The sequence below is a fragment of the Erythrolamprus reginae genome, chromosome 4, assembly GCF_031021105.1.
Source record: "Erythrolamprus reginae isolate rEryReg1 chromosome 4, rEryReg1.hap1, whole genome shotgun sequence".
NCBI lineage: Eukaryota > Metazoa > Chordata > Lepidosauria > Squamata > Dipsadidae > Erythrolamprus > Erythrolamprus reginae.
Genome location: NC_091953.1, coordinates 124,153,477 through 124,181,287, shown reverse-complemented (window position 1 = coordinate 124,181,287; position 27,811 = coordinate 124,153,477). Strand labels below are relative to the sequence as shown.

The window sequence follows — 27,811 nt, the reverse complement described above, 5'->3', positions numbered from 1 at the left end:
ATTAACCCAAATAGTTTGAGTGCAAATTTTGTCCTAGTCTAATGATTTTTTTTTTTAATGTCAGGGTAATGATTTGCTGACCAGCTGCTACAATGATGTCATGCTGGGAATAAATCAGCAAGGTTTTTGGGCGGGTATCACTTTAAGAGCTCTGTTGGTGTGCATATCTCTCCCCATGAGTGCTTCTGTGCTGTAATTGCTGATTGACGTTTGCTTTGAAGTTTGACTAAAGTATGTGTATGTATATATTCTTTGTAGAAAACCACTATTTCAATACAAACGTCCATTTACTGTATTTGCTCCTGGTTGTCTCACACAGATACACTGTGCAAAGCCTGACAAATAGCCATTTGAGTTTATCAGATGACTGATGGTGGAATTTCCTGATAATGATCCAAATCTGGACTGGTCCCATCCAGATTCTGATCCATTTATTTATTTTATGTTATTAATTGGATTTATATGCCGCCCCTTTTCCAAAATTTAATGTTTGAAATTATAGAAAATATATAATGACACATATCCGGAATGTCAATTAATACACAGCTCTATCAACTACACTTGTACAATTCTACTTTTAGAAAAAATGTACACTCTCCTATCAGGAAACAAACTAATGAAAATTCAGAAAGGATTTCTAATTAGACAAGTTCACAATCCTTTCTGTGTTAATTGAATACTCGAAGCCACATCAAATGGTTACGGTGCTTGTGACTTTCCTTTTAATTCACTCCACATAGAAAAAAAAAATCATGCAGTATTAATGTAAAACAGTACAGTATTCATGTAAAATGCACATTCAGTAAACAAGCCATTAGCATACCAACCCATTTTTTTTTATGAACTACACAGACACAAATCACATATTCTTGTACAACAATGGAGCACCGGGGGTGGGGGGGTGGGTGAGGCGGGGAGAGAATTAAAAGAAGTGTTTAACCAAATTTTCTTTTAAAAAAGGGGAGGAAAAAACCCCCCACCTCTGGATTTTCCAACCGAAGCAAAACTGACATTCCCCCCAAACTAAAGACTTGTCAAAGGAAAGAAAAAATGTTAACAGCTGCACATAAAAAGCTATAATTCAGCACAGAGATAGACTGAGTCATGCAGCCAAGGAACGGGCAAAAAAATGTTTTAACTCTCAGAGCCCGGTTCTACAAGAAGCCAGGCTAGGTAATAGTTGCCATCAACGTTGGTCTAAGGAAAGCAGCTATGCAGCTTTCCAGAGGTGCCTTACCCTACAGAAAGACTGGTTTCAATGCTGAACCAGTCTGAAGACCTGTCACACTCAGTAACTGGACACAGAAAGAACAGTGGACTTCACACAACCTAAACTTTTAAAAAAATAACCCAAGATATCAAAACTTGAAGAACATCAAGTGATGTATGTTCCGAAGAGCTCCTCTCGATGAATAGCTCATTTACACTCGAGACACAGAGAGGATATTCTTGCTCCATCACTCAGCATTCCAACTAACGGACAGACTGAGATCAAAGGAGACTGGTGAATAAAGAATATCCTGTAGAGTAGTGTTTCCCAACCTTGGCAACCTGAAGATATTTGGACTTCAACTCCCAGAATTCCCGAATTCTGGGAGTTGAAGTCCAAGTATCTTCAAGTTGCCAAGTTTGGGAAACACTGCTGTAGAGATCAGGTGGAAGAGTGAGAATGTGAACATATTCCACATTGGGCACTATATATATATATATGTATGTATATATATTTGCTTTAAAAAAAAACCCAACAAAAAACAAGACAAAACAAATCAGTTCTTGGTGGTTTTTGATGGACTCGCACTGGACAGGCTGGTCTGGATTTTCCTTTTTGCCGACGAATGGATGCTTTTGGCTTTTCTGTCGGGGACGAACGAGGACGACCAGGGAGACTGGAGTTGGTTATGGAGGTTTTGCAGCTCGGGAGCCACCTTAAATAAAGAGGAGCCGAGTTTATTCTCGTCGAATGCTCCCCGAGAGCTGCTGAAGAGAAAGCTCGGGGAAAGCTCCCTCTGGAATAAGAAGCTCTGAGGCTTCCCTTCGCTCGTTTCAGAAGTCCGTCCTGCAAACAGGGGGAAAGGCTCCGTGGCGTCTAGCGGCGACGGGGAAAGGATGGAAAAAGTCGCGAATTTCCACTCGTTGCCCTCTTCGGAGGGATCCGCGCTGAGAGGGCTCTTCGAAGCACGGGGCTCTTTCCCTTCCTCTTCCTGCTTCCCGTTTTCATTTAAGTGGTCGGGGCCCTGGGCGGTCTTGCAAGAGTTATCCAAGTCGGAAGAGGATCTGGAGGTGTAATAGGGGCTCTTGCTATTGTCCGACTCGGACATCATGGAATCCAGTTCGGAGATCTTATCGAGGTAAGCCGCGTCCATGGATGCCTCGCTTGATGTCCTGGTGCGGTTCATTTCCGAAGAGCGGATGGAGTGGAGTTTTTTCAGCACGCCCGGAGTGTGGCTCTTTTCGCACGATTTCGGTAAAGACTCGGCCGAGTCACTAGTGGCCGTGTTGGGCTCCGAGCCTTCAAAGTCCAAGTTCTCGCCGTAACGTGGTTGGCACCTGTTCCAAAAGTCTGGTTTGTCCGAAGAGAAACAACCTTCCTTCGGTTCGCTGCTTTCGCAACTGCTTACACTGTGCTCCGGGGAATCCTTGTTGCAGTCGTCAGAGGCCTCTCCGAAATCCTCAAAGTCTAATTTCCTTAGGAAGGTAGACGGCTCACTCTGGCTTTCCTCCTTCGCGGCTGGGTCGTCCTTATTGTTGGGAGTGTTTAGCTGCAAGCAACTGAGGGACAACGGGGTGCACGGATCTGGAAGTTCATAGAGTTCTTCTTTGTAGGGTGCACAGTCCTCAATTTTATCCCAGGCCGGCTCTGAACAGGTGTCCATGTCAGAGGTGCCAACGTCCAAAAGACCCTCCTGAGAGCTTCGAAAAACATCTCTTCCAGCAGGCTCTGGGGTGACAGGATCATCCGAACAAGCCTGGCTAGCTGAATTTAAGCAGACGTCATTGCTGCTCCCTAAAAGTCCTGCAGGCTCTTCGAGATCAACAGGGGTATGACTAGCGCATAAACAAGTCGGCTCTATGGGTTCTTGGGGGCTCTCGGCAGCCTTAGTGGGGGGGCTTTCACAGTCTTTATCCTCCATGGAGGCGGCAGTTTCATTTTCCGGGCTTGTGGGTTTCCTCTGGTCCCATTCCCGTTTCATCTGCTCAATCTGGGACTCCAGGTCTTCTACGTAGGCGTCGCTTCTCTCCAACGCCTTCTTAAGACGGTTTGTTTCCTGCTCACACTGCTCCAGCCTGGTCTGAAGGGCAGCCACGGTGAACCTCCCTAACCTGTAAGCAAGCAAGCAAACAAATAAGTAAGAGGAAAGAATAAAAAAAAAATTACAGGAAGAAATAAAAAAGAAACATAGAGATTGACGGCAGAAAAAGACCTCCTGATCCATCTAGTCTGCCCTTATACTATTTTCTGTATTTTATCTTAGTATGGATATATGTTTATCCCAGGCATGTTTACATTCAGTTACTGTGGATTTACCAACCATGTCTGCTGGAAATTTGTTCCAAGCATCTACTACTCTTTCAATAAAACAATATATTCTCACTTGCTTCTGATCTTTCCCCCAACTAACCTCAGATTGTGCCTCCTTGTTCCTGTGTTCACTTTCCCATTAAAAACACTTCTCCCCTGAATCTTATTTAACCCTAGTGATACCCTACATGGGTGACCCTTTTATTACCATTCCCATGTCTAATTCAGGAGGATTTAACCTTTTGCGGTTAGTAGGGACATGTAGAAGATTGGGAATATTTTATTCGAAATGGTTGTGTTGGAAAAGAGAGATCCAATTTGTGGCCAATCTGTATCGAACATCTGTATATCATAAGACAATCAAAACTGCCATCTGTTGTTTTATTTTCTACAAACAGTTCTCAGAAGCTTCTACTCTGCCTTACATCATGTTAGCTTCCCTTGGGTTTTTAAAAAAAATAAACACTCACATATTTAAATGTTTCGATCATATCCCCCCTTTTTCTTCTGCCCTCCAGACTATACAGACTCATTAAGTCTTTCATGATAAGTTTTATGCTTAAGACCTTCCACCATTTTTGTAGCCCGTCTTTGGACCCGTTCAATTTTATCCATATCATTTTGTAGGTGAGGTCTCCAGAACTGAACACAGTATTCCAAATGGGGTCTCAGCAGCGCTCTATACAGCAGGATCACAATCTCCCTCTTCCTGCTTGTTATACCTCTAGTTATGCAGCCAAGCATTCTACTTGCTTTCCCTACCGCCTGACTGCACTGTTTACCTGTTTTGAGACTGTCAGAAATCACTACCCCTAAATCATTCTCTTATGAAGTCTTTGCTAACACGGAACTGCCAATACAATACTCAGATTGAATATTCCTTTTCCCCAAGTGCATTATTTTACATTTGGAAACATTACACAGAACACAGACATGATGCACTATTGTCAATTAAATTTCCTAGAGGTAGTGTCGAAAGTACAGGGTAGATTGGGGTCGGCAACCCCTGGTCCATGGACCGCCTCTGTTTCATGGCATGCCGGAGACTGGGAAGTCCCCATCCACGGGATGCAAGTAACATGTGAAACCATGCCCCCTCCAGTCTGCGGAAAACCTCTTCCATGAAACCAGTCCCTGGTGCCCGAAAGGTTTGGGGGGTGCCACTGGGATAGATGATCTAGAGAACATTCTATGATATGCATGCTGTGGCATGCTGCCATAGTTTCACCATCACAGCTATATACTATGGGTCATACATAGATTCTCTCTCTCTCTCTCCCTTCCTCCCTCCTGTGAAAAACTGGAAAAGGTGCAAAAAAAGGGCAATAAGAATGATCAAGGAAATGGAGCACCTCCCTTATGAAACCAGGTTGCAACGCCTTGGTCGCTTCAGCCTTGAAAGACGGCGTTTAAGGGGTGACTTGATCGAAGTGTATAAAATCATGCATGGGTAGAAAAGGTGGATAGAGAAAAATTCTTTTCTCCATCACACAATACTAGGACGAGGGGGCACTCCCTAAAGCTCATAGGTAAGAAAGTGAGGACAAATAAAGGGAAATATTTCTTCACCTAGAGGGTCATTGGTTTATGAAATTCACTTCCAGAAGAGGTCGTGACAGCTGTCAGCCTAGATAGCTTCAAGGCAGGATTAGACAGATTCATAGATGCCAAGTATATCAGTGGTTATTGAAACGGATGTCCATGTGCCACCTCTATGTTGGTTGAGTCAGGCAGGATTCCCTTGGGTGCCATTTGTTGGGGATCAAGGGAAAGGGAGGGTTTTGCCTTCTCTTTCTGCTCAAGATCTCCATGTACAATTGGTGGGCCACTGTATGACACAGAATGCTGGACTCGATGGGCTATGGCACGATTCAGCATGGCTCTTCTTATGCTTTCTTCTCTCTCACACACACACATGCACATATTCAACATAGAGAAGAGGAACCTAATCCCACAATTTAAGATAGACCAAACTACAGGCTACATGCTGGACTCAAGAAGAGCTGTAAGAATGACTGGCTTTGCAGCGAACGTCTGAGGCTGGATTGTAAAATGCCATCCTCTTTCTTACAGAGCAGAGCAGCTGATACGAGGCATAGGATTATGGATAAACTAGCTACAGTCAAACCCTGGGACCGATTACCAATCATCTGTCTGCCTATCTGTCTGTCTACCTATTATGTATCATACAGTATCTACCATCTATCTAACATCTCAGATGAAGTGGTACCCATCCATCTACTTTTGGTTGACTGCTTTCAAAGTGTTGGGTGGCAGGAGCTAGAACAAATAATGGGAGTTTTATGCAGCAGCACTTGGGCCTCGAATGCAGGCTTGTTTGTTTGACAAGCCAGCATCCTGACCAGGTGAGCTATCCAGCTATCTGCCCCTCTCTCCCTCTCCCTCCCTCATTTATCTACCATACCTATTATCTATCTATCCTCTCAGCTTCGTATTATAAAAGGGAGCAGTTTTTTCTTTTAAAAAAAGTCTAGAAAAGAAAATGAAACCATTAGCAGTACAAAGGCAATAACCAAGCAGATTACTCTTCTAGGGATTGGCCCTATCCTTTCATCTCAAATATGCATGAAGAATTATCCCCTAAAACAATGGCAGAGATTTATGATAACATTTGAACAGCGGTCCACATCTTGAAATATTTACATTCAATCATTCTTACAGCCCAGCCGCATTTTACAATATACATTTCATCCGCAATGTCACCTTGTCAAATATAAAAATGCCAATATGAAATTCAGTAATTGTCACCATCTTTTAGAAGGGCTTGGTTCCCTCCCCTTTCTTTTTAAAAAGGAGGATTCATTTGGAACAATTATATGTTGCTCTGGTGCAGCAATAGCGCTTGTTCAGTCACTGCAGGGCTGAAATTGTTAAAAGAAAATTCTGATTTCACCCATCTACCTACCTTCTGATCTGTCCGTCTGTCTGTCTGTCTGTCTGTCTGTCTGTCTGTCTGTCTATCTATCTATGTATGTACCTATCATCCATCTATCCATCCATCCACCTATCATCTATGTATATATGTATCTATCTACCTACCTACCTATCATCTACCTATCATCTACCTACCTACCTATCTATCATCCACCCACCCACCTATCATCCATCCATCCATCCATCTTATCTTTCTGTCTATCTACCTACCTACCTATCTGCCTCCCTCTGACCGACACATTTTGCCCTTGAATTAAATTGCAAGCTGTAGTTCAGCAGTTCAAATCTCACCACCGGCTCAAGGTTGACTCAGCCTTCCATCCTTCCAAGGTGGGTAAAATGAGGACCCAGATTGTTGGGGGCGATACACTGATTCTGTAAACTGCTTAGAGGGCTGTAAAAGCACTATGAAGCGGTATATAAGTCTAAATGCTTTTGCTATTGCTAAAATGAGCCTCTTATGTACTGAAAGCACAGAAGGGCATAGAGGAGTTGGGAAGGGGAAGTTAAGTGATCAAACAGTCATGTTCCATATTTTTTTTCCCTTTTGAAAGATGCATTGGGCCGATCCTATAAGCCAGTGATGGCGAACCTATGGTATGGGTGCCACAGCTGGCCGGCAGAGCCATATCTGCTGGCACGCGAGCTGTTGCCCTAGCTCAGCTCTACTGTGCATGTGTGTGCCGGCCAGCTGATTTTCAGCTCACCCGGAGGCTCTCGGAGGGCATTTTCAGTTTCCGGAGAGTCTCTGGGGTGATGGGGTTGGACATTTTTGCATCTGGAGCCTGGGGAGGGTGAAAAACGGACCTACCAGGCGCATCAGAGTTTGGGAAATGGGGTATTTCAGGCCTCAAGAGGGCCTCCGGTGAGGCAGGGGAGGCCATTTTCACCATCCCCAGGCATTGAATTAAGGGTGTAAGCCAGTGATAGCGAATCTTTTTTCCTGTGGACACATGCTTTCGTGCATGCGAGAGTGCCCACATCCATAATTCAATGGCTGGGAAGAGTGAAAATGGCCTCCCCCTCCCCCTGAAGGCCCTCTGGAGGCTAGAAATGGCCCGTTTCCCAACTTCTGGTGGGCCCAGTAGACCCATTTTTCACCCTTCTAGAGGCTTTTCCGGAGCCTGGAAAGGGCAATCCCTATTCCCCCGGAGGCCCGCTGTAAGTCAAAAACACCCTCCCATAGCCTCCGTGTGAGCCAAAAATCAACTGCCCATCATGCACATGTTGGAGCTGAGATAGGGCAATGGCTTGTGTGCCAATAGATATGGCTCCCCGTGCCACCTGTGGCACCCGTGCCATAGGTTCGCCATCACTGGTGTAAGCAGTCTACAAACCGCAAAGAGGAAGAATTGCCTAGAATTCATTTTGGCTCCTTGCACCTTGCCGTTCGGTCTGCCAAGAGTTAAGCCCGGCCCCATGAAAAATGCATGGAAGGGTTTTAAATATTTACATACCTCTGGGGCGACCTGCTTCCAACCTCAGCCTTGAGCTGCAAGTTCTCTCTCGCAAGGCTACCGTTTTCAAGCCTCAGTTTCTTATTCACCTGCGTGGAAATAAAATTATTAACAACGTCAACAAGGCTCGTGTCAAACCAGGCCCAAATTTAAGAAGGAAGGGATGAAAAGGTAACAACAGCCACGGTCGATGCCAGTTCTCTGGTTCTGGAGATCGCCCCTCCAACAGAGACACCACTTAAAAATTACCCTGGGAAACAGGCAGGCGGAAACTGACAAGAGAACAGACGTTTTTTAATTCATAATTCCAAAATACGCCGCAAGGCTGCCCATCCAGGGAAATAAACAAGAGCTGTGTTAGTTCAACCTGACAGTCATTAAAGAAGATATCCTAATGGCAATTCAATGTTTCCTGCCTCCACTCCACGACTAAATTCTTTAAATGGATTGACAGGGCGGTGTGCGGGTATCAACAGAATGAATGTTGAACTTCTGTGTTCTTCCAAGCAGACAAAAATTACTCAGCAGCCTAGACTTTTTAAAGAGAGAGAGATATATACAGGGGTGGACAGAAAAATGGAAACACTTTGAAAATTCAGATTTGTAATCCAGATTTGTGAAGCTCCCTTCGAACAGTTTTTATGGAAACTGGGTTCTGTATGTTTCTATTGAGCTCTGCAGTGATTTTAGGAGCTGCGGTCTTGCGATCCGCTCTAACAATTCGCTTTAGAGTCCGACGGTCTCTCTCAGACAACTTCGACTTTCGACCAGACCTGTGCTTGGTGCAACTGGTGCAATTTGTCAGGAAATATGTATTATTACAAGCAGTGTGTGCTCTTGAATATGGAAGATTATGCCGTAGTAGATAAATATACATTATCTACTATATAAAGTGTATGTATACACACGCACACACACACAGAGCTCTTCTAAAATTATATGCATTCAATCTCATTTACTGTGATAGGAAAAACATAATGAGCCGGGGTGGCGCAGCAGGTAGAGTGCTGTACTGCAGGCCACTGAAGCTGACTTGTGGATCTGAAGGTCAGCGGTTCAAATCTCATCAACGGCTCAAGGTTGACTCAGCCTTCCATCCTTCCGAGGTGGGTAAAATGAGGACCCGGATTGTGGGGGCAATAGCCTAGCTCTGTTAAAAAAGTGCTGTTGCTAACATGTTGTAAGCCGCCCTGAGTCTAAGGAGAAGGGCGGCATAAAAATTGAATAATAAATAAATAAATAAACAAACAAATAAATAAATAAATACCTACAGCCCAGAAGGGGGGAGAAAAAAAAAATCAAAATTTTTCTACCAGTCCTGTGTATCTGACCGTACTCGTAGGAGCCCATCACTGCTCGCTTCCCTCCCTTCCCTTCCTTCCTTCCTCCCTCCAACAAAATGAAAGGCTTTAGGACAGGTTCTTTTCAACCCTACAATGTCCCTTTTAAATCACTAGGACACAAGGACCCTGTTTCAGTAAATGGCATCACACACATTATTGGTGAGGCCCAGAAGGCCCCTGTCTCTGAGCCAGTGAGTCGACATTTGCACAACAAGAGGTCGTCAGCCAGATTCACAATAGATTATTGGAATCCTAGACAGGAAATCTGCCCATCGATATTGAACAAGGGGAAAACAACAGCCTGATACAATTAGCAGTTCCTGGATTGGCAAAAAAAAAAAAAAGGGATCAGTAGACAAAACAGGCAAGTGATTTTGACAGTCAATGTTTTCCTTCAGGTCGTTAAGGAGGAAATAAACCTTCAGGCATTTGTGAAATATATACAGAATATAACAAAAGAGTGGAAAGGGAATTTGGAGGGCTTCTAGTCCAGTGTTTCCCAACCTTGGCAACTTGAAGATATTTGGACTTCAACTCCCAGAATACCCCAGCCAGCGAATGCCCAGCGAATGCTGGCTGGGGAATTCTGGGAGTTGAAGTCCAGATATTTTCAAGTTGCCAAGGTTGGGAAACACTGTAATCTAGTCCACCACCTCTCTCCCCGCTCAAGCAGGAAAGCCTTTACCCATTTCAGACAAAAAATAATATTTTTATTACATTTATTTTATTGACTGATTGATTGATTTGGATGCCGCCCCTCTCCGAGGACTCAGGACGGCTCACAACATATACAAAGACACAATAGCATAATAATCCAATTAATATCCCTAAAAATAATCTTAAAAATAATCTTTAAAAATTCTAACTTTATTAGAATTATTATTCCAACTTTAAATTTATTTTATCTTATTTTATATATATAAGATTTTTATGCCGCCCTTCTCAACTGGCTCAGGACCGCTTACAACAGAATAAATACAAAATACAAGCGTGTAGAAATCTAATATTTAAAAAATCCAGAAATTCTAAAACCCCATTTTCTCTAAAAAGTACAATCACCCACATTCATCCAATTAGCCATTCATAACATCGGCCAGAGTTGATTCTAGACACTCAAGGCACCCCAGGTCTGCCGGCAAAAATGGGCCTTCAGGGCCTTGCGAAAGGCCAGGAGGGTGGGGCCGGAACTCCTATGGGGGAGGAGTTGATTCCAGAGGGCCGGAGCCACCACAGAGAAGGCCCTTCCCCTAAGCCAGTGATGGTGAACCTTTTTTTCCCTCGGGTACCAAAAGCACGTGTCCACACGCTATTGTTCCCCTGCGAGTGCCCACATCCATAACTCAATGCCCCCCTGCACATGCATGTGTGATTCCTTGTTCATGCACAATCCCACTCTCCCACATTTTTTTACTTCGGGTGGGCCTGTTAGGACTATTTTTCACCCTCCCCAGGTGCCAAGGGCATTTTTGGGAAAATGGCTTCCCCGCCCCTGGGAGGCCCTCCAGAGGCTGAAAACGCTTTCCCAGAGCCTCTGCGCAAGCCAAAAATCACACTGCTGATTAATTAGGGCAATGGCTTGTGTGCCTACAGATGTGACAAGTATGCCACCTGCGCCGCCACGATCGACAGAAGACACATGGGACGCCAGACAGCTGAGAGACCCGGCAGCAGCAAAATCGCCGGTGGCATCCCGAAAGCGGAGGAGCAGCTCCCGATGCTGTCCCGCCCAAACCGTCGGCCCCCTTTGCTGCTGCAGGTGGGTAGCCGCCCATCTGTCGGGCTGTCTTCTGCCTCCGAATCCGGAGGCACGCCCATGGCCACCGAGGGCTCCTCCCCAAGCGGTGCCGGCGCTGAAAAAAGACAGGTCCGGCGAGGAGGCTGAGCCTTGGCCGCCGCTGCCCAGATTGCACCTCCTGCCCCCGCGGCGGCCAACAGAAGACACGTGGGCCGCCAAACAGCTGAGGGGCCCGGCGGTGGCGAAATCGGAGACAGCAAAATTGGCGGCAGTGGGGACAGTAGGGCTCTTCAAGTGGAGCGTATTAACGCTCCAAGAATTAAAGGGGAAGAATCGGAATATAAGGCACCCCCCGAAATAAGACATAGCACAACTTTTGGAACAAAAATTAATATAAGACAGTGTCTTATTTTCAGGAAAACACGGTAGGTTCGCCATCACTGCCCTAGGCTCTGCCTGACAACATTGCCTGGCTGCCAGGACCTGGAGAAGGCCAACTCTATGGGACTTGACCGGTCGCTGGGATACATGAGGCAGAAGACTGTCCCGTATTATACATTGTTGTTTTTCCTCCTAACTATGTTGCGTTTAATATAATATATAGATGACGGGCTAACAATTTGTAAACAGATTTAGTAGTTTAAAATTATTTTGGCCTGCTCTCCAAGGGCTGAGAAACTAACATTGTTGTATTATATCAATCAGCATTCAACCAGAGAGCACATTGTGTAATTATGTGTTAGTCTTTTTTTAAAGACACTTTTTCTTACTTTTTCTTGTCTGTTGTATTTTTTCCTTTTTTTCTTTTAAAAACATTTTTTTAAAGAAAAATATTTTGCTGTATTGTATTTTATTTTTTTCTGAATAATCTAAATATTATGCAGGGGAACAGATACATTTCTTACCTGCAGTTCACATTTGCAATGTATGAGATTCCTCTGTGATGCCAACAGGAATCTATGTAGCATCTTCCAATATTCTCAATTTAATGTGTAATAATATTTTTAAAATTATCACTGCAGCTCGATATCTGTGAAACTTCTCTGCCATTTATTAATGAAGGCTGCCGGAAGTTAGAGGAACCCTTGAGATATCATGGAGTAAAATGGTCATGCAATCTCCTAGCATGAGTTTTTGAGAACTATTACCCGAAAGGACATGAAGCTCAAATTAGCTGGAGGGCATCAGTTAGCCTCATCCTGAGGGAGGCCACATAATTCTGTGGATGGAGAAAACTGTATAGCAATGAGGTGCCTGGTTCTATTTATGGGCCATTAGGAGCATTTCCGCTTGAACTTTCAATAAAGCAAGAAAATGTACATCACTCTGCAGGACTGTTCTTCATTTAATAGGATATTTGACCATGGTCAAAGAACATAGGGTCAACTGACCATTCCTGGATGTTTATTTTCTGTACTCTACTGTACCCTTCAAGGTGATTCAGACAAGAAGCACCAATCACGACTACCAGTGCTACCTTTACAGCAGCAGAATTTTGCAAACATGAGTATATTTCTCCTTCTTGCTTTCACAATTGTAGAAACTAAGGAGGGCCTGCCACACCCTCATTCCTATTGAGGGTTGGGCTGCCTTCTTATATATCTGTTATTTAGTCTGCAGTTTCTCCTGTCTCTCAAGATCAATTCCACGGGCTTGCCTTCAGACGTTGTGGGTGCTCCATCACTGGAAGCTTACCAGAAGAGATCGGATAGCCATCTGTCTGGAATAGTACAGGGAAGAGATGCTGAATTCAAGGCCTGTGAGCCAGATCCAGCCTGCGAGGTTGCTTAGATCTGGCCTGTGGGGTCAGCCTGGAAACAGTGAAAGACCAGCCAGCGAAAACGGAGCTTGGGGCTCTGTTTTCACCGGCAGAGGGCTACAGGAGGCCATCCAGGCCAAAAATAGGGCCAAGGAAGGCTGCGCGCATCTGCCCGAACTCTGTTTTCGTTGGCAGAGGGCTACAGGAGGCCGTCTAGGCCAAAAACAGGGTCCAGGGAGGCTTTGTGCATCTGCCTGGGCTCCATTTTCACTAGCAGAGGGCTACAGAAGGCCCGTCCAGGTCAAAAGTGGGGCCCAGTGAGGATGCACATGACTTCCTGGAATCTGTTTTTGCTTGCAAAGGGTTACAGAAGGCTGTCCAGGCCAAAAGTGGGGCCCAAGGAGGCTGTGTGCATCTGCCTGAGCTTCGTTTTCACCGGTAGAGGGCTACAGGAGACCGTCCAGCCCAAAAACAGGGCCTAGTGAGCCTGCACATGTCTGCCCAGGCTGTTTTTGCTGGCAGATGGCTACAGGAGGCCGTCTAGGCCAAAAACAGGGGGCAGGGAGACTGCGCGCATTATGCAGAGGGCCATCAACGTATAGACGTCCACCTAAGTGCATTAACACACATTACCTCCATTAATTTTTCCATGTCCTCCTTCACTTTCTCATACATGTCATTCGCAGCCTGAAGCTTCTGGGTCCACGCTGCCAAAGTCTCCGCGTCCACTTTGTGCTCATTGTCTGAAGGCTGCGGACTCTCCTGGGTTCTCTCCGGCACCTGCAGGGTCTCTGGGTGCAGGACAGATTTGAGCTGGGACTCCAGGCTGAGGTTTTCGCCTTTCAGAGTTTCCAACTCTTTCTGCAGCGATTCTATCTCATCCTAAGGGATCCCAAAAAAATAAAATAAATCCAGAGTGAAGTAGAGACCACGGGGAAAACAGGTCAAATCAATATAAATCTAATACAAATCTAATAATAATAATAATAATAATAATAATAATAATAATAATAATAACAACAACAATAATAATTATAATGTTATTGTTATTAGTTTGGTTTGGGACACGTCCATCACATGTGATAGTATGTGTCTGGTCCTTGATTACATTTCAAACATTTGGCAGACCTGTTTTTAGACATTTTTGCTGCAAAAAAAGCACTTTTGGAGGTAGAGATATGCTATCTCCCATCATTCATGCTAATGCAATAAAATATTTCTGAACCATTCCTCTTTTGCTGTACCTCATATTCTTTGTGCAGTATCTCGAGTCTGGTTTTGCGAAGCTGTTTTCGGACGGCAGGGCTAAACACAGGGTTGCTTTCGCTCGTTCCTCCTGCAACAAAAACAAAACAAAAAAGTCCAAAACAATCTGAATTTTTTTTCAGACTTGCAGGAAAACCAGATCAGTCTTACATGGTGCCCATCTTAAACATGGCTTCGTGAAGCCCTCTCGTCAAAAATTCTTCCCCCATTTCAGCCAGCATTTTTTTAAAAAAAGTGGGAACTACTATACATAGTAAAGTTGCAACATGTCAGCCATCAATATAAAGATTAAATTTATCACTGAACAACATAAATATAAGTCCAATTAATTAATATAAGTCCAACAAATAAAATAAATAAATGTTGAGCTCTACAGGACTTCCTGCATCGGGGTATAAAAGAACACTATGTATTTAAAGGGGAAGGGAAGTTACTTTACCTAGGACCTCTTTGCAAGGATTGTCAGGGGTGATGGGTATCCTACAAGCAGGACACTGGCTGTTGTTCTTCAGCCACACTTCAATACAAATAGAGCAGAAGACGTGGTTGTTGGCACAGATGACAGGATGGCGGACCTTAGGAGAAAGAAAGAAGCAATTTTTCCAATAGGAATCAATGTAAAAGCAAATAATGCGTGCAAACCCATTAGGAAAGAAATAAAAGCTTGGAATTTGGGTCGGAGGAGGAGGAGAAAATATTATTTTACTGAAAGAGTGGTAGAAGCTTGGAACAAACTTCCAGCAGACGTAGTTGGTAACTGAATTTAAACATGCCTGGGATAAACATATATCCATCCTAAGATAAAATACAGGAAATAGTATAAGGGCAGACTAGATGGACCATGAGGTCTTTTTCTGCCATCAATCTTCTATGTTTCTGTGTTTCAGAGAGGCTGGCCATCACACACATGTGCGCTGGAGCTGAGTTAGGGCAATGGCTCAGGTGCCGGCAGGTATGGCTCCATGTGCCACCTCTGTCACACGCATGCCATAATTTCGCCATCGCGGCTCAAGGCAAAAAAATAACAAAAAAACCCCAGAGCTTTCCCTAAAGGGCAAAAAAAAAAAGTTTTTATTAATCCTGCTGAGATGTTCCGAATGCAAGGAACATAACTATCTTTACACAGTATGAAATTCTGTGTAAGATAAAATTCATTGGACCATGGAGAATTAGGTTTTAAACAACTGGTAACTTAACAAGATGCTTATGTATTTTCCTCAAAGAGCAAACTAACCATTTAGAAAAGTAACTTTAAGAAGGACAGTACTAATAAGGTTTCTCTTTAACTGAAAATCCTGCACATGCTTTTGGGATGTGAGTCTCAGGAGAAGGGTGGCATAGAAATCTAATCATTCATTCATTCATTCATTCATTCATTCATTCATTCATTCAGACCAGAATACCTACGGGACCGCCTTCTGCCACACAAATCCCAGCGGCCTATTAGGTCCCACAGAGTTGGCCTTCTCCGGGTCCCATTGACTAAACAATGTCGTCTGGTGGGACCTAGTTGAAGAGCCTTCTCTGTGGTGGCCCTGGCCCTCTGGAATCAACTCCCCCCTGAGAATCAATTGCCCCCACCCTCCTTGCCTTCCGTAAGATAATTTTTTAAAAACATTTTCTCCACCCTTATAAACATACAAAGTCACATACCTTTGAATTTCAATACAATGTAATACCAATCACCAAATTCTTAATTAAAATTCCTAGTTTACATCTATTTTGCTTCGGTGTACATTATTTATCGTGTGCTACCCCCTTTTCTAATTTTGTCACCTGGATTTCAAAGATCGTTTTCTGTTCTGATTCACGTTCAAAACGTTATTAGCTATCAAACTTTCTATTGGCTTATTTGCTTTTATCTAATACATCCAAGTGCTTCAGTCCATTTCTTGTATTCTTACCTATCTCATTCATGTTTTTTTAATCCTTATTTTAATATAACTGCCCTTTAAGAGGAAAAATCCAAATCTGCTTCTCTTCAAACAATAAAAAATATCAATTCACATCAGCCATTTCATGCCTTAAATCTAATTATAACAATAGCAATACAGGTGACATCCCAATGACAAATACTAATCTATGTAATCAAGCAGTAACCTATGCATTAAAGGGTTGAAGAAGGGAATTGGCGACACAGCCAATTCGCACAGCACAACCCAAGGAATCAGTTTTACAAACTTTACAACCCTTATGACACGAATACTGTTTATCATACCTAAATAGGAAAAAAAATGTGAAAAGCTAGAAGCGATTTCTGCCCTTCCCCACCCCTCAAAACCAGCAATTGATTGGATGACATTGGAGAGAGAGAGAGGGGGGGGGGAAGTGATAATTCTATTTCCATTCAAATCTGACACACGGAACTAAGAAGCAAGAAATCGATACGGTAATTCACTAGCAGGGAACAGGCACTGACAACTGCGAGACTGATTTTCTGCATCCATCATTTATGAAATCCAGGTGTATGCAGACTTTCACCTGAAGCACAAAAAAAAAAGCCATGACTTAAAGGTAGAGCAATCTTATTGAAGCTAAATAAGTCCGGGAGGAGTTAGGCGGCCTAGAAATTAGTTAGATAGACAGAAAGACAGACAAAAAATAAATAGCAGAGAACGAGGAGAAGCCATACAAACACAGGAAAATTTGGTGAAAATTCAGGAAAAAAAGATGGCGGCAGAGGGTTGCTAATAGTTTGGGCCAGGGGTAGGCAAAGTTGGCTCTTCTCTGACATGTGGACTTCAACTCCCAGAATTCCTGAGCTAGCATGATTGGCTCTGGAATTCTGGGAGTTGAAGTCCACCAGTCATAGAAGAGCCAACTTTGCCTACCCCTGGTTTGGGCAATCTGATCCAAACAAGGAGGAACCCACTCCCGCTGATAGAAGAGAATATTTGTATCTTGAGGTTGAAATGAGTAGTTCTTGTGGCTTTCTGGACTTGGTGGTGTTCTCACAGATGTTTCATTACCCAAACTAAGTAACATTACCCAAACAAGATGCCCTGATGATGTTACCTAATTCGGTAATGAAACCTCTGCAAGTAAAACATCAAGCTCAGAAATCAGTAAGAACCCCTCAATGTCAACCCCAACAAACAAATATTCTCCTCTATTAATTTTTGAAAAGACATTTTCAACTCAGTTGAAGTTCAGTTGTAACTTTACTTCGGTTGTAATTTCGAACAGTCACTCAGCAAATGGTTGTAAGTCGAGAACTACCTGTCCTGCTTTCACTTTCCATTTTCTAGAAAGAGGGTTAAAGAAACAACAAGCTTGCTTCAGTTTCATAAACATGTTTTGGAAACTATGAGTCGTGTCTCCTCAAAAACGCCAATGGCTTACATCCAGGTGCGTTTTTCACTGACAAAATTATAAGACTTCCTTCTATCGGTAGAAACCTCCAATTAGAACTTACACTTAAATGCATTTTCTTCATTTATATATCCCAGAATATCTCCGGGACCGCATTCTGCCGCACGAATCCCAGCGACCGGTTAGGTCCCACAGAGTTGGCCTTCTCCGGGTCCCGTCAACTAAACAATGTCATTTGGCGGGACCCAGGAGAAGAGCCTTCTCTGTGGCGGCCCCAACCCTCTGGAACCAGCTCCCCCCAGATATCAGAGTTGCCCCCACCCTCCTTGCCTTTCACAAGCTCCTTAAAACCCACCTCTGTCGTCAGGCATGGGGGAACTGAATTTTTTTCCCTTCCCCCTAGGCTTATAGAATTTATACATGGTATGCTTGTTTGTATGATTGGTCTCTTAAATTGGGGTTTTTTAGATTATTTTTTAATATTAGATTTGTTACATTGTCTTTTTTATTGTTGTTAGCCGCTCCGAGTCTTCGGAGAGGGGCGGCATACAAATCTAATAAGTAAGTAAGTAAGTAAGTAAGTAAGTAAGTAAGTAAGTAAGTAAGTAAATAAATAAATAAATAAATAAAATATTTCTTAACCTTTCTCAAGCTGCAATCCCTTAATACAGTTCCTCATGTTGTGGTGACCCCCAACTTAGTCCAGCGCCAATTTTCCCAACAGAGCTATAAGCTGATTGGCAGGAAGGTCAGAGGGACACTCCCACTGTAAACACTGGATTGGTTGGATTGTAAAAATACGTTCCAAGGCGCCAGAATAGAAGCTTTAGTTCCTAACACCATGGGAAATTTGTCTTTTCCCATGGTTTTAGGCGACCCCTGTAAAACGGTCATTCGACCCCCCACAAAGGAGTCCCGACCCCAAGTTGAGAACCACTGCCTTAACTATACCATCTCCCTTCTTATCTGCATTCCTAATCCAGAGATTATTTTCAGTGCCAGAAATATTATTTTTCCACCCGCAAATGGAAGTTCTTCTTCCATTCTTAAGAAGGTGCTGGGGTTTTTTTACATGAGCAATTTGTGTTTTCTTTTTCAAACTTAAAATCGCCTAGAGAGTCCTTTCTAACATTATGAGCTATTCCTGTTAAACCAAATACAGTAGAACCCCGACTTACGAGACTAATTGGTTCCGGAAGGAGGCTCGTAAGTCGGAACGCTCGTATGACGAAACATTGTTTCCCATAGGAAACAATGTAAAGTCAATTAATCCGTGCAACAACAAAAAAACCCGCTGCCGCCGAACGCGGAAGTTAGCGTTCGGCTTCAGGAGACAGCTCCTTGGCGCTCGTATCCCGAATGTGAGCTCGGGAGGCGAACAAAAATGTCGCTCCCCTCCCAGCTCTTATCTCGAGTAGCTCGTAAGTAGAGCTGCTCGTATGTCGAGGTTCCACTGTACACCTTTGTCCTTAAATTATACTCCAAACGAGTATGGGAAAAAAAAGAAACGTAATGTTACACAATGATGAGCCAACTCCACATATAATACCAATATTAAACTAACACCATCCATACTTCAGCCAATTTTCTATATAGTATATAAAGCATATAAAACTGCTACTCTTGAGCATTCAGGTGCAAAGTTACAAGTTAGTTAATCGTATTCTCGCTGTGGGAGAGAACCATAATGAAAATGCTTATGCTGGTCTATCTATGACTAGAATAAAGATTTGATTAGTCTTTTTATCTTCTTTCCTGAAAACAAAAAACATTCATAGCACAGGAACAAAGTTTTAATAAAGTAAGGTTTGCATTTTTGCACCGAGACTAGAAAGAAACATTTTCAAATCCATTTAACCATGGAATTAACTTGATTTGGGGCCACTTTCAGCTCAATCTACTTTATAGGACTGGGGGTAAATTTAAGAGCATTCCTACCTACTATCTCTCTCTCTCTCTCTCTCTCTAGATAGACAGACAGACACACACACACACACACATATGGTACAAGCTGAGAGGAAGAGAACCTGTGGTCTAGAGGTTAAAGCTACTGCCTTATAGGGAGACTCCCCAGGTTCAAATCTCGGTAAGGGTATGGCGAGCTTGAAATAGATCTATACTAGTCTCCCTTCCTTTTCATCATCAGCAAAAATGTTACATATACACACATACATATACTGTATGTAACTTATTTGTGCTGATAATGAAATATAGATCTATTTCAAGCTTATTTATTATACATAAATATGTGTGTGTGTGACATATTTTTGCTGAATTGAAAATGAAGGGAGACTAATATAGATCTATTTCGAGGTTGTTTCCTCTCATCAGCTAGTCATACCCTCACTGGCATTTGAACCTGTAGCCTCTGCCTTGTAAGGCAGAGAATTAACCTCTAGGCCACAGGATCTCCCCCTTTCAGCTTTGCACCTTCAACAGAAAACACACACACACACACATACACACTACATATACAATATATACGATAATGGTAATGGGTTTATCTCAGATTACAGTAACATTTATTGTGATGAATTCTGGGAGTTGAAGTCCACATATTTTCAGGTTCCCAGAACCTGAGAAACTGGTCTCCCATCTTCCTTAGAGGTCAGCTCCTTTCTAAGCAGCGATAGACTTCATCGTTGCCAAATTAGGCAACAATAAAAACTGCACAGCTAGTCCCCAACTGACAACTGATAACTAATTATAGTTGTTTAATCAGTTGGTTGTTAAGTGAATCTGGAATCTTAACACTGTTACAACTTTGAACGGTCACTAAATGAATAGCTGTAAGGTGAGGTTTAACCCATACTGTTCTATCAGACTATTAGTAGATATTAATACTATAACAGTGTTGACATTCTTTTAGCCATATAACTAAGGCAGTGCAGTGGTTAGAATGCAGTACTGCAGGTTACGTCTGACTGCTGGTTGCCTGCAGTTCGAGTTCCACTGGCTCAAAGTTGACTCAGGTAATACATAAAGGTGGAAGTGAAATAGAACTAATTGATAATAAAATCAGAGACATAGAAGCCAAACCAAGATTGTGTTCATGCTCCTTGTCTTTACATCTTCCAGCCTGATCCTCTTATTTATGCATTGATTTAGAAATATCCATTACATGAGTTTGGCCTTTATCATCATTAAAGGACAATGTCCTTGGCATTGGGAGGGAAGCAAAAATGTCATTGCAAGACTAAATGTACACATACATTAAATCTATGTAGATAATAATCTATATGATCTACATAAATATAAATCTGCATTAGATACCTCTGCTTTTGTTATCAATTTTTAACATATGCATTTTTATTCACATTTATATAGGCTGCGCTGTGGTGGCACAGTGGTTAGAATGCAGTATTGCAGGCTAATTCTGCCAACTGTCAGCAGTTCAATTCTCAACTGATTCAAGGTCGACTCAGCCTTCCATCCTTCCAAGATGGGTAAAATCAGGACTCAGATTGTTGGGGGCACTAGGCAGACTCTGTAAACTACTTACAGAGGGCTGTAAAAGCACTATGAAGCGGTACATAAGTCTAAGTGCTATTGTTATTTGTTTTTAGTATATCTTTAAGTGCTCCTTATACAGAGAAAAGTGAAGAAAACCAATAGTTAATATCTTTATGTGAACATGATACAGATGAGAAGATATATCACCGCTGCAAAGTGATGGCATTGTGGAGCGACATCTCAGTGGTTTAAGACACTGAAGCTTGTCAGCTTAAAAACTGACAGCCTGAGTTTGACACCCGAACACCATGCAACAGGTTGAGTTCCCGTTCTTGTCTCATCTCCCATCCAACAAGCAGTTTGAAGACATGCAAATGCAAGTAGATGGACAGGTACCACTTCGGTGGGAAGCTAACAAGAGTTATTCTCGTTGTTCCTATCACCCATCTCCTCCCACTTATGACTGTATGACTGCAACTTGTTGCTTGTATCCTTACAATTTATATTGATATTGATCGTTTCCTGATTGCTTATTTGTACCCTCTGACCATCATTAAGTGTTGGACTTCATGATTCTTGACAAACGCATCTTTTCTTTTATGTACACTGAGAGCATATGCAACAAAGGCAAATTCCTTGTGTGTCCAATCACACTTGGCCAATAAAAAATTCTATTGTTCTGTTCTATTATTCAATTCCCCAAAGCCATTGTTTGAAGCTAGAGGCTTTGGCCTGCCAGTATTATTGTATTATTCTATTCTATTCTACTCTACTCATTTTTGGTGTTTGTTTATTTGTTTATTCGATTTCTATGCCGCCCTTCTCCTAAGACTCAGGGTAGCTTACAACATGTTTAGAAATCTGACAAAACTACATTCTAAAAACCCAGAGTTAAAAATTAGACAACCAGATTCATGCGTCATACAACCAATATTCGTTCATCAGGCAGGGCAAAATATCAGAGTTTCAATGGCCCCAAGCCTGCCATCAGATATGGGTCTTTAGAGCTTTATCGAAGGCAGGGAAATTGGGGGCAGTACAAATCCCTGGGGGGAGCTCGTTCCATAGGGTCAGAGCTGCCTGAGAGACGGCTCCTCCCCTAGGCCCCACAAGATGACATTGTCTAGCTTGGGGGTAGGCAAAGTTGGTTCTTCTATGACTTATGAACTTCAACTCCCAGAGTTCATGAGCCAATCATGCTAGCTCAGGAATTCTGGGAGTTGAAGTTCATATGTCATAGAAGAGCCAATTCTGCCTACCCCTGGTCTAGCTGACGGGACCTGGAGAAGGCCAACTTTACCCATGCTGGCCACAGAAAACATTCACAGAAAATATCTTCCAAACTAGAGTTTGCAGGGAAACTTTATTTACCATTTGGCAAGAACTAACCAATAAAAACAATCTCTTAGAAGCCAATTCAAGAAGGAGAACTTAATAATGGACGTAGATACCACAACAGTCCCCAATTCGAGCTGACGGTGGGAGGGGGGAGTATTTTTTCCAGTGGGCCATGACAGTCATAGCAGGGTGTCCAGGGGGAAAGCATTTTGAAATTCCCTAATATTTCCCTGACATTTCCCTGTAACTTGCGATCTAGTAAAGACGTGGTTGTAGATGACGTCATCCCAAACAGCTAAGCCGTGGAGAAATATCAGTAGCAGAGGAAGCAAATTCTTGCCACAGTTATGCTCATTTTTGCTTGACTCTGCCAGGCAGCGCGATTCATGTTTTTCTTTACATGATGTTTCACTGACTTTTTAACATTTTAATAGTTTGGTTCCCCCGCCCCCTGATTTATTCCATTTCCCCCCCCCTGATATTTCCCGAACCGCCGATTTCCCTGATAATTCCCTGATTTCCTTGTTTTCCAGTTTTGCTGGATACCCTGTTACTGAAGCTCTGCTACATTTGCATGGAAATAATAATAATAATCACAAAAAACAGTAATACACAGCAAACAAGATTGATATGCTGGATTTCATATCATAACATCACAAGTCAAACACTTCCCAGGACTATGTGATGTATTTTCGTACAATGCGTGCAGATCCAAGTACGGTGGCCTTTTGCAAGTGACAGATCGTGATTTTGTATTAATAATTAAATAATAATAATAATAATAATAATAATAATAATAATAATAATTTATTCATTAAACATGAAACTCAGTCAACTAAATATTTTAAAATGTATTAAAAATATCACTGACTGGCTCTGATGGTTGATACAGGTTGCTGCCAGTATCTTAAAATGTGTATTTTATTCTCTCATATTCATTAAACATGAAACTTAATATTTTAAAAAACATCACAAATACCATTCACTGCTGCTAATAGTTGATAAGGGTTGCTACCAGCATCTTATTATTATTATTATTATTATTATTATTGAAACTCAGTCAGCTGGACATTTAAAAATGCATCACAAATATCACTGACTGGTGTTAAAGGTTGAAGTGGGTTGCTGCCAGGGCCTTAGGTACCAACCAGGTATATTATTATTATTATTATTATTATTATTATTATTATTAATATTAGATTTGTATGATGCCCCTCTCCGAAGACTCGGGGCGGCTCACAACAGTAATAAAAAACAGTTTAACAATGGAACAAATCTAATAATAAAAATTATATAAAAACCCCAACAATTAAAAACCATACAGCACTTACATACCAAACATAAAATATAAGAAAGCCTGGGGGAGATGTCTTAGTTCCCCCACGCCTGGCGATATAGGTGGGTCTTGAGTAACTTGCAAAAGATGAGGGTGGGGGCCATTCTAATCTCCGGGGGGAGTTAATTCCAGAGGGCCAGGGCCGCCACAGAGAAGGCTCATCCCCTGGAGCCCACCGAACGACATTGTTTGGTTGACGGGACCCAGAGAAGGCCAACTCTGTGGGACCTTATTGGTTCATTCATTTCATTCATTCATTTTTCATTTTATTGGATTTATATGCCGCCCCTCTCCGAAAACTCGGGGCGGCTAACAACAGTCATGAACAATATACAGTAAAAATCCAATACTAAAAACTAACTTAAAACCCCTTAATATATAAAACCAGCATACGTACAAACATACCATACATACAGTTGTATCAGCCTAGGGGGAGAAGAAGTCTTAATTCCCCCATGCCTGGCGGCAGAGGTGGGTTTTGAGTAGCTTACGAAAGGCAAGGAGGGTAGGGGCAGTTCTAATCTCTGGGGGGAGTTGGTTCCAGAGGGCCGGGACCGCCACAGAGAAGGCTCTTCTCCTGGGTCCCGCCAAGTGGCATTGTTTCATTGACGGGACCCGGAGAAGACCCACTCTGTGGGACCTAACTGGCCGCTGGGATTCGTGCGGCAGAAGGCGGTTCCTGAGATAATCTGGTTCGGTGCCATGAAGGGCTTTATAGGTCATAACCAACACTTTGAATTGTGACCGGAAACTGATCGGCAACCAATGCAAACTGCGGAGTGTTGGTGTGACATGGGCATATTTGGGAAAGCCCATGATTGCTCTCGCAGCTGCATGGTTGCTGGGATTCGTGCAGTAGAAGGCGGTTCTGGAGGTATTCTGGTCCAATGCCATGAAGGGCTTTAAAGGTCATTACCAACACTTTGAATTGTGACCGGAAACCAATCGGCAGCCAGTGCAGGCCTCGGAGTGTTGTAGAAACATGGGTGAATCTAGGAAGCCCCATGATAACTCTTGCGGCCGCATTTTTAAAAAAATATTATTATTATTATTATTATTATTATTATTATTATTATTATTATTATTATTATTTCTTTGATTCATTAAATGTGAAACTCAGTCAACTGGACACTTAAAAATGCACCACAAATATCACTGACTGGTGCTAACTGTTAAAGTGGCTTGCTGCCAGGGTCCTAGGTACCAACCAAGTATATTATTATTATATTTATTATTATTACTGTTACTATTATTATTATTTCTTTGATTCATTGAACCTGAAACTCAAGACAACTGGACATTTAAAAATGCATCACGAATATCACTGACTGGTGCTAACAGTTGATACGGATTGTTGCCAGCATCCTAGGTAGCAACCAAGTATTTGTTGTTGTTGTTGTTGTTATTATTATTATTTCTTTTATTCATTAAACATGAATAAACACCAACCAATAATAATAATAATAATAATAATAATAATAATAATAATAATAATAATAATAATAATAATGGCCACCGTTGAAAGTGCGTTCCCCAGAAAGCCAAATTCCCTGCTCTCCTGCCATTCATTCTCCCCCGGATCTCAAGGCCTTCCTCTCTAAAAGCCACCGCTAAGCCTTTTTTTTTTTTTTTTCCAAGCGAGGACAAAGCTAAGATTCCCAAGTAATCCCCCATATTGCAAAGCCACGCGACGGGTTTCTCTTTTTTTAAAAGAGAAAAGGAAGGAGAAAAAAGAGAGAGGAAGAAGAAAGGACGCGTGGACTGAGGTAAAACCGGGGAGGGGGGCGCTTCTCCGCGCGTCCCACGCGCAATGTTTCCCAGGGAGTGGCGTCGGCGCCGGACACGTTTTCCCCCCCACTCCGCGCGGTCCCCCCTCCTTTGTAATCCGCCCCCGAGGCGAGGCTGGCGTTTACCTTTCCCAAGCAAATGTGGCAAGTGATGGGCAGCGTGAGAGACAATGTAACACTCTGAACGTTCTGAGCCATTGTGACGTTTCGAATCCCGCGAGCGTGAAAGTTCCAACCCACCAGCCGCAAGCGCCGCAGCAGGGAAGGGGGGGTAAAAAAGGGGAACCCTCGCTCTTTCCCCAACTCTCACGCTGCTTAAAGGCTCCGCGTACGGCGAGCCGCCGAGGCCAATTTTCCTTCGCCCTCCGTAGAGGGAAAGAGAACGCGCTTTTTTTTTTTTTTAGAACTCTCCGCCTCGGAGGAAGGAGAAAGGTGAGGAGGAGGAAGGGGCGGAGCTGAGTAACAGGAGCTTCTCGGAGGCGGGAACGTGCGATTCTTTTGAGGGAGATTGTCCTTCCTTCTTTCGCCGTTTTAAAAAAATAATAAATAAAATAAAATAAATAATAAAAATAAATAAAGCATAGATCCATATTCAAAGGATTCTAACATTGCGCCTACATCCATCTGTCCATCCATCCATCCTGCTATATCTATCTATCTATCATCTATCTACATATATCTATCTAATTTATATTTCTCTCAAATAATGAAATAAAATTAAAATAAAATTAAATTAAAATATAAAATAAATAATAAAAATATATAAACATCAAGGACCTTACATTACTCATAGATCCATACTCCCAGGATTCTAATATCTGCACCTACATCCATCCATCCATCCTTCTGTCTGTCTGTCTATCTAATATTTCTCTCAAATAATGAAATAAAATAAAAAATATAACAAAACAAAGTAATAAAATAATACATAAAAATAAAATAGTAAAATAATAAATTAGACTAGAATTAAAATAAAATAATGAAATAAAACAAATAGTAAAACAATAAAATAAAATAGCGATAAAATAAAATAGTAAAATAATAAAATAAAATAGAATAACAATAAAATAAAATAATGAAATTAAATAAATAGTAAAACAATAAAATACAATGGTAAAAAATAATAATCAATGCTTATTTGACCCCTATGACACTCATTAAGTGTTGTACCTCATGATTCTTGACAAATGTACCTTTTCTTTTATATGCACTGAGTGCATATGCACCAAAGACAAATCCCTTGTGTGTCCAATCACACTTGGCCAATAAAGAATTCTATTCCATTCCATTCCATTCTATTCTATTCTATTCTAATAAAATAAAAGCAATAAAACAGTCACTTATTTAATTAAACAAGGGCCGCAACTGGTGCATAAGTTGTAAGTAGAGAACTGCCTGTAGAAATGGGTAGTGAAATTTCTCCGTTCTGTTTCCCATTTAAATGACTAAAGGAATGTCACCTGGGGTATCAGTGGTTGAACACTGATTTACACAATTAGTAATAGATTTCCAAGTCTGATTTGGGGAATATGGGGCTCTGTAGATACAGGTACTTGTCAACTTTCGACCAGAATTGAGATCCTAATTTCTGTTGTTAAATGAAATTTGAATCACTGTACCTGTCATATTACTAACATGGTTGTTAAGTGAATCTAGCTTCCCCTTTGAGTTTGCTTGTCATAAGGGAGAATCACAGGATTCAGGGACACTGCAACCATCATAAATACATGCCGGTTGCCAAGGGTCTGAATTTTGATCACGTTGACCATGGGAATGCTGTTGTAATTTTAAATGGTCACTAAAAGAATGGTTGCAAATTGAGGACTGCCTATACTGTAAAGCTATAGCTTTCCGCTCTCCCAATTCAGCCAATGTCTAGGTAAGGAACCTGGTGTACTTGGGAATTTGGCCCAATGAAGCCCTTCCTCCAATGGATCTCCAGTTCCTTCTTCCTCATTCTGTATCTCCCTCGCTGCCACCCACCCATGAAGTTGTTTTATTCCAAAATGTGGTGTTGAGCTTGAGTCTGTTGGTGTTGAGCTTGAGTCTGTTGACTCCCATCCAGACCCGCACAACTTCCAGGCACTGGCACATCACTTCTATCGCTTCACTGAACTGGCATATGGGGTAGAGATGTAAAGCTGGGTATCATCAGCCTGACTTACGTCTAAAATTAGGGGTATGATGATACCCACGCTGATGATGCCCAGCTTTACATCTCCACCCCATGCCAGTTCAGTGAAGCGATGGAAGTGTCTGGAGGTTGTGAGGGTCTGGATGGGAGTCATCAGACTCAAGCTCAACCCCAACAAGACCAAATGGCTATGAGTGATGCCTCCAAAGGACTACTCCATCTATCCGTCTCTGGTCCGGAGGGAGAGGCAACATTAACCCTCTCGGATCGGGCTTGCAACCTGGGTGTCCTCCTAGATCTACATCTGAGCCTTGATCAACACCTCTCAGCTGTGGCTAGGGGGACTTTTGCACAGGTTCGCCTTATGCACCAGTTGCGGCCCTATCTGGACAATGAGGCTCTCCGCATGGTTACGT

At 42.4% G+C, this 27,811-nt stretch overlaps 1 protein-coding gene across 1 annotated transcript; it reads right to left on the bottom strand.

Moving 5' to 3' along the window:
* Nucleotides 1–699: 699 nt before the first annotated feature.
* OBI1 (ORC ubiquitin ligase 1) lies at nucleotides 700–25,593 on the bottom strand. Its single transcript, XM_070751311.1, has 7 exons — nucleotides 25,388–25,593; nucleotides 14,475–14,610; nucleotides 14,014–14,105; nucleotides 13,403–13,651; nucleotides 7,933–8,021; nucleotides 1,747–3,321; nucleotides 700–1,542 (listed from the first exon to the last, which is right to left on the bottom strand). Exons 1-6 carry the CDS (start codon nucleotides 25,457–25,459, stop codon nucleotides 1,767–1,769), a joined length of 2,193 nt encoding a protein of 730 aa, XP_070607412.1. The 5' UTR covers nucleotides 25,460–25,593; the 3' UTR covers nucleotides 700–1,542; nucleotides 1,747–1,766.
* Between the last annotated feature and the right edge of the window lie 2,218 nt (nucleotides 25,594–27,811).

What these genes read in the sequence shown, in the direction of transcription:
- OBI1 (XM_070751311.1), bottom strand. Translation starts at nt 25,459, where the DNA reads ATGGCTCAGAACGTTCAGAGTGTTACATTGTCTCTCACGCTGCCCATC. An exon ending in GCCACATTTGCTTGGGAAAG is followed by an intron (nt 14,611 to 25,387) that starts GTAAACGCCAGC and finishes CTTTCTCCTAAG; the next exon opens with GTCCGCCATCCTGTCATCTG. An exon ending in TACTGCACAAAGAATATGAG is followed by an intron (nt 13,652 to 14,013) that starts GTACAGCAAAAG and finishes GGGATCCCTTAG; the next exon opens with GATGAGATAGAATCGCTGCA.